Genomic DNA, 7,316 nt, shown 5'->3' on the forward strand with positions numbered 1-7,316 from the left:
CTACTCAGCCTCCTGAGTAGCTAGGATTACAGGCATGAGCCATGGGTGCCCAGCTAGTGAGACTTTTATATACAGTTTAAAACAACAAAAAGCCAGAAGTGAAGCTATGTCTCAAGTGGAAGAATGCAGAAGAGTGCTAGCCTTGAACAAAAAAAGCTAAGGTATAGCACCCAGACTTTTGAGTTCAAGCTCTAGGACACAACCCCCGCTCCCTGCACCCTCCCACCAACACACACATAAACCTTAATGAAAATTTAATTGGATTGGTTTAATACCAGAGAAGGAAAGAAAACTACAATAAGCTTCAATAGGACTGAAGCATGGAGAAGAATATAAAGCATTAGAAAAAAATTAGGTAGAGCTTCATTAACCTGTGGTACCAAGTACATGTAGAACTGGAGACTCAGAAAAGAGATGGAATGGGGAAAAAAAGGCAAATATTTTAATTTGATGAAAAGTACAAATACAAAGATTTAAGTGGGATCTACTATGGGAATTATTTGTTTGAGGAACATTTGTTCTGTAAAGCATTTTCTTTTCTTTCAAAGGAGTACTGAAAGAAAGAACTTCTTGACACAAAAAAAATTCCTTACAGTTAGACAAGCTGTGCTGAGGATATAACTAAGAACATGGGGCAAAGTCCTTTCTGTAGGTGAGCAGAGAGAAGACATTTCTCTGCCAGTAAGGGTGTTGTGTGTTCTTATTTTGGTGGTCTATTATTATGTAATAGTAGGTAAAATGATGATTCTTTTAGTCATCTAGACTCTTCTAGTTTTTATCACTATTAGCTTAGGATAAAAGGGATAATTAAAATACCAATATCATTAATTACAGAATTAGAGAAATAAATTCAAAAGTTCATAAAGGACCCAAAGTGGCAAACATAGTACTAAGAGTAAGGTTGAAGGTATCACAATACCACACTTCAAATTATACTACAGAGCCACAGTAACAATAATAACATGATACTGGCACACAAAAAAAGACCTGAAGATTAATAGAACAGCATATAGGACCCAGGGATAAAACCACACAGCTACAGCTAACTAATTTTTTTGACAAAGAAGCCAAAGCACACTGGAAAAAAAGATGATTTCTTCAACAAATCATGCTTGGAAAACTGGGTGTTACAAGATCTCTCACCTCCTACAAAATTCAACTCCATTTGGAACAAAGCTCAAGAGCTCAAGCCTCCATACTAGAAAAAAAAATCAGTTTAAAGTCTTGAAACTTTAAATCTACTACAGGAAAAGGGAAACACTAGAAATTACAGGTAAATATTTTCTGAATAGGATACCAGTTATACACAGAATGGGAGCAAAGATTTACAGATGGGACTTCATCAAATTAAAGTTGCTGCAGTGCAAAAGACTATCTCCAGAACTAAGAGACAACCCACAGAATAGGAAAAAAATCTAACCACCCAGTCGTAAGAGAATAATAACTAAAAAAAATGAAATGTCTGCTGGGCGCTGGTGGCTCACGCCTGTAATCCTAGCTACTCAGGAGGTTGAGATCTGAGGATCGCGGTTCAAAGCCAGCCCGGGCAGGAAAGACCGTGAGACTCCTATCTCCAATATACCACCAGAAAACCGGAAGTGGCGCTGTAGCTCAAGTGGTAGAGCGCTCGCCTTGAGCTGAAGAGCTGAGGGACAGCACCCAGGCCCAGAGTTCAAGCCCCACGACCGACAAAAAAAATAAATAAAAAAATAAAAAAATGAAATGTCTAGAAAACAAATAATCCAGCTAATAAATGGAAATTGAACAGTTCTCCTAAGAAATGCAAATGGCTAATAGATACATGAAGAAATGTTCAACATCTTCACTCATAAAGAAAATGCATATCAAAACCATACTAAGATTCCATCTCACCCCAGTAAGAATGGTAGTTATCAAGAAAACAAATGCTGGTAAAGATATGGGGGGAAAAGGAAACTTCATACTCTGTTGGTAGAAGTATAAATTAGTATAACCACTATGGAAATCAGTATAGAGGTTCCTCAAAAACCAAAAATAGACCTACCTACGATCCTGCCATTCCACTATTGGGCATATAGCCAAAGGAGAGTAAAGCAATATACAAGAAAGATACCTACATATTTGTTTATTGAACATCATTCAAATAGTCAAACAATGGAGATACTCTGAGATGCCAATATGGTACACACATATACACACACACATACACACACACACACGCAGAATATTACACATGCATAAAGAAAAATAAAATCATGTAATTTCCAGAAAAATGGATGGAATTAGAAAATATATTGAACAAGACAAGGTAAAAAAAGAAAAGATACTGAGGTTGGTGCAAGTGACTCATGCCTAAAACCCTAGCTATTCAGGATACTCAGGAGGCTGAGATCTGAGGATTGAAGTTCAAGGCCAGCTCACAGACAAATCTGCCAGGCTCTTATCTCCAGTTAACTAATCAAAAACTAGAAGTAGAGGTATGGCTCAAGTGGTAGAATACCAACCATAAACTTTCTTTACTTAATTCTAAAACATTCATGAGCGTTGTAAATCCCTCTTCCCCTCAAAGTTTTGGGATATTGGGGGTAAATGTGCACAGAGTGCTATGTTGCCTTACCTAATGCAACAGTGCAATCAAATCCTAGATGCACATCTCTCACATCGCTCTTTATTATGAAGGAGTAGCCATGTACATATGAATATACAAGTAATATAAAATCTTTTTAACTTAATCTGACCATACTTTTATAGAACAAAGGTATTTAGACCCTTTCTTCTTCGTTTTTTTTACATAGTTATTTCATTATTATTGTTCTTGTTATTATTATTGGTAAAACCAGGACTTGAACTCGGTTCTGTGCTGGCTAAGAGGTACTCTACCACCTGAGCCACATCCCCAGATTGTTTTTGCTTTATTTTTCAGATAAGGGCTTTTTCAAAAATTGTTACAATAAAGGTGATGTACAGAGGGGTTACAGTTACGTAAGTCAGGTAATGAGTACATTTCTTTGGAAATGTACTATCAGGGCTATCCTCTGATGAAAATCATCCTAACTTTCCTCCCAAGTAGCTAGCATAAAAGATGTATACCACTACGCTTGGCTTATTGGCTAAGATGGGAAGTCTCACCAACTTTTTGCCAGGGCTGTCTTTGAGCCATAATCCTTCCAGTTTCTGTCTACCAAGTAGTCTACCATTTCTGGCTCAGATCTTTTCAATATATTTTTGTGGTGACGATGAAAGTTGATCTAACATAACAATAAATACAATAAATTGTATGAGGTGAATATCAGAATATTTAGATAAAAAGAGCTTAAGGGAATATTGCAATTTAACATATCATGTGGTTACAAGTAGAGTACAGAACATTAAAATAATATTTAAGAGACTAGGCTATTTATGGGTTTTAATAGTCTCTCTTGTATGTCGTTTCCAAGTTGGCAACAGCAAAACCATGGCAACAGGAAATTCTTTCCTGCAGTGGAGTTTATGAATGCTTTTCTGTTTTCATGACTCAACTCCTTATTTAATTTCCTGTACAAAAAAACTAGGAGAGATTACTATAGACTGCAATACAGATGTGCAAATCCAGAGACCCTCTCACAGGAAAACAGGTCACAGGTGTCTATGCAACAATTTTGAAATAAAATTTAAAATTACTTCCATGCAGACAAGCAGCAGAAACCAATGAACTTGAACAAAAATAGATATGAGAATTCAACTATTTTATCTACAACTTAAAGTATATGAGTGGACACCCTTTCTAGATTTATGTATCATAAATAGATAGTTTCATTACTGCACCTATAATCAATACAATTTATGGAGCCAAAGTAATATCAAAGCCAAAAACCAAATTCTCTTAGAGATTAAGATGGAATGTGGATAATAATGGAAAGAAAGAATTGTTAAAAAAAAACAAACCTCCTAGGCATTAAAAGAATACAAAAGAAAACCATAGGAAGGCTGACTATATAGACCAATATGAGGATTAGCAAATGAATAACAGTAAAACCTTCTAGGGCTTACAATCAAATTATAAGTTTCTAGAGATTTTAACTACCCTATCATTCTGCTAAGTATAATACAATTAATACATTGCTATCCTGAAGCAACTCTGTAGGATCTGCATCCACTGCCCTGTGTTTATTGTCTACCCACACCTCTTCTCAGAGAGCAGTCCAACTCTGGCGACTCTGATTATGAACCCAAGTATTCTAGTAGTATATCCTCTCTCTCTGGCTCTGTATCTCTATAGCTAATAGTTCGCTTCAATAAATGGTAGTGTTTTATGGATAGCTTAGCAGATAGATCTGCATCAGCCCAACAGGAGCAACACAAGCATAACAGGATATGTTTTCTTTACTTTTGGTATCAAGTTGTGCACGATACTTCTCAAATCCTTTTAGCCGAACTCTTTCTCCCAACAGTTGAAGGAATTCTTCAAAGGCTGGGCCTGCTGATTCATTGTTGTACATCTCTTCTTCAGTACTCTGGCCAGCTTTGCAGTACATGATGCCTACTTTCTGCTGATAGTTCAGCTGTGGAGACAGGCAAATACAATGTACATGAAAATACTGACAGACACACTCTGTCCCACTTCAATGCTAGTAAGTTCTTGTAAGGTATATGCACAGCCAATAGCTAACATCCTTCTATTTAAGTCCCTTTACTTTAAGTCTCCTGTCTTTGACCCAAAACTTACAATGGAGAAAACATCTATAATCTTCATGAATTACAGAAAAAGACCAGCTGGGCATCAGTAGCTCATGCCTGTAATCCTAACTGCTCAGGAGGCTGAGATCTGAGGATCACGGTTCCAAGCCAGCCCAGGCAGAAAAGTCCCCATGAGACTCTTATCTATAATTAGCCACTCAAAAGCTGTAAGTAAGTGGTGCTGTGGCTCAAGTGGTAGAGTGTTAGCCTTGAGCATAAAGCAGCTCAGGGATAGCACCCAGGCTGAGTGCAAGCCCCACAACCAACAATTAAAAAAAAAAAAATATATATATATATATATGAAAGAAAGAAAAGAAAAAGGCCAGAAAAAGTAAGTTATAAGCCCTGTTGATACTTCAGAAAATTTCTTTTAATGGGTCACAAAGTACTTCCTCACTTTGTGAGGCAGTAAGAAATGGTCTGGCAATAGTTTCCTCGTTGAAAGTGAAGCCTTTGCAAATTTAAAAGCAGAGATCCACTTTACAAAACATTTTAAAATAAATTGTTTCACATTGCAAAGTCCATTCGAATCCTTGCTCTTTTTCTTATAAAATTACACTTGTCATGATTAAGATGTAGACTTAACAACTTCATGTGCCCAATTAAATTATGAACGTGGTTATATCTTTGTTAGAGTGCTAGCTAGCATCATCAACAATGTACTTAGAGAAACTTCTTTCTCAAATATTTTTCTCCAAGTGGAGAATGTGGCATAGTGGTAGAGTGCTTGCTTAGCATGCATTAAGTCCTGGGTTTGATTCCTCAGTACCACATAAACAGAAAAAGCCAGAAGTGGTGCTGTGGTTCAAGTGGAAAAGTGCTAGCCTTGAGGAAAAGAAGCTCAGGGACAGTGCCCAAGCCCTGAGTTCAAGCCCAGGACTGGCAAACAAACAAACAAATAAAGAATAAAAAAAAATTCTCCATGGAAAGTACCTGGAAAGAAACGTTAAGAGGTGCCTCACAATGGCAATTTAACTTGTGACAAATACTCTTTCCTCAACTACAGTTAAAGCATTCAAGTGCTGATTCACACACATCATCACAACTACTCAAGAGGCAAAGATAGGGAGGTTAACAGTTCAAGGTCAAAAAATTAATACAAAGCCATCTCAATAAAAGAGCTGGGCATTGTGGTTCAGAGCTATGATTCTAGCTAGATAGGAGGCATAAACTGAAGGATTGTGATTCAGATTAGGCTGAGTAAAAAAAATTTAGAGTTTACCTAAGAAGCATAAAGGTGTGGCTCAAGTGGTAGGGCATCTTCCTAGCAAGCACAAGGCTCTAAACCTCAACCCAAAGCAATGACAAATAAGTAAATAGTAAGTAAATAAGAAATAGCCAAGAGTTTTAAATATAACACTAATCAAAACATCTGTTCAAAAATATTCCCCTAAAAGAAGTGACAGGTATTCAATTAATAATAAACAAAATACTAGCACCTATTTCATGGTTGTTTAGTGAACTATGCGCATCTCCCTGGTAGATCATGAATACATTAGCGCTCACAGATAGATGAATAGATATTAAAAATGATTCATCATTGAAAAGTCTAGTAATTTTGCAAAGTTTAAGGAGACATTGGTCATCAAACAAGAAATAAGTCTGCAATATAAAAATTTAGGCTCTTAAAACTCCCACAGCATTAGGAAAATTCTTTGTACATAATATTTTTTTTCCAGAATGGCACTGTACCTAATTATTAAGTTTTTGTGTAATAGAAACATATTAAGGATGTAGCTCACTGGTAGAGAATTTTCTAGCATTCACAAGGACCTAGGATCCTCAGCAGAGAGAGGGGACAGGGGAGAAGACAGGTGAAATTATATTACTATTTTAAAGTGAAAGAATCTGGCTATACTTCCAAGCTGGACCGAAACTCTTGAGTTCAAGTAATCTTCCTGCCTGGGTCTCCTGAGAAGCTGTAGCTACAGATAGGTGCTTCTATGCCTGGAGAGGTGAAATTTTAACAACTAATAGTATTACAGATCTTACCATTTGATCCACAAGTATATGGAAGGTCAGAGAATGGAAGATAACTTATTTAGGAAGGAGGAGCACAAGCTCACTATTGTAGTAGTCCCATGATATGGTCCAAGAATACTATTAAGAGTCAATCAGCCTTGTCTAACTCTATTTCTATCAATACACACATAGGCCCACAATCTCACACTTGCAATTCTGAGGTTGAAAGGTAAGATTCAAAATCTAAGCAAATACATTTGCGGCAAAATTGGATATGAGACTGACATTAGCACATTAATTTATTCTTTGTGCGAATATTCATATTGCTTCCTGCATAAATATTAATGTGTTTGATTATGGGGTGTTGTCCCAGATCCCACAGGGAATATATTAATATATGGTGCATGCATTTCATTACTCTTCTAGAAATGTGAACTTTTCTGAATTCCGAAACACACTCAGTTTCTTCCATTTTACACTGAGGGACTGTGGACCTGAACTTTCTCTTTTTTTGGGAGGGGGGTCTGGTCGTGGGGCCTGAACTCTGGACCTGGGCGCTGTCCCGCAGCTCTTCAGCTCAAGGCTAGAGCTCTACCACTTGAGCTACAGCGCCACTTCCGGCTTTTTTCTTTTTGCTTATGTGGTGCTGAGGAATCGAA

The 7,316-nt window shown here is 37.0% G+C and overlaps 1 protein-coding gene across 1 annotated transcript in view; it reads right to left on the reverse strand.

The window, feature by feature from the left end:
• Sipa1l1 (signal-induced proliferation-associated 1 like 1) overlaps window positions 1-7,316 on the reverse strand; it is a 333,975-nt gene that overhangs the window by 90,936 nt on the left and 235,723 nt on the right. The window contains exon 7 of the mRNA XM_013013587.1: window positions 4,346-4,520. Within this exon, the coding sequence (XP_012869041.1) occupies window positions 4,346-4,520 (175 nt within the window). The remainder of the gene's footprint in view (window positions 1-4,345; window positions 4,521-7,316) is intronic.

Source organism: Dipodomys ordii, unplaced genomic scaffold, assembly GCF_000151885.1.
Source record: "Dipodomys ordii isolate 6190 unplaced genomic scaffold, Dord_2.0 Scaffold2, whole genome shotgun sequence".
Lineage (NCBI taxonomy): Eukaryota > Metazoa > Chordata > Mammalia > Rodentia > Heteromyidae > Dipodomys > Dipodomys ordii.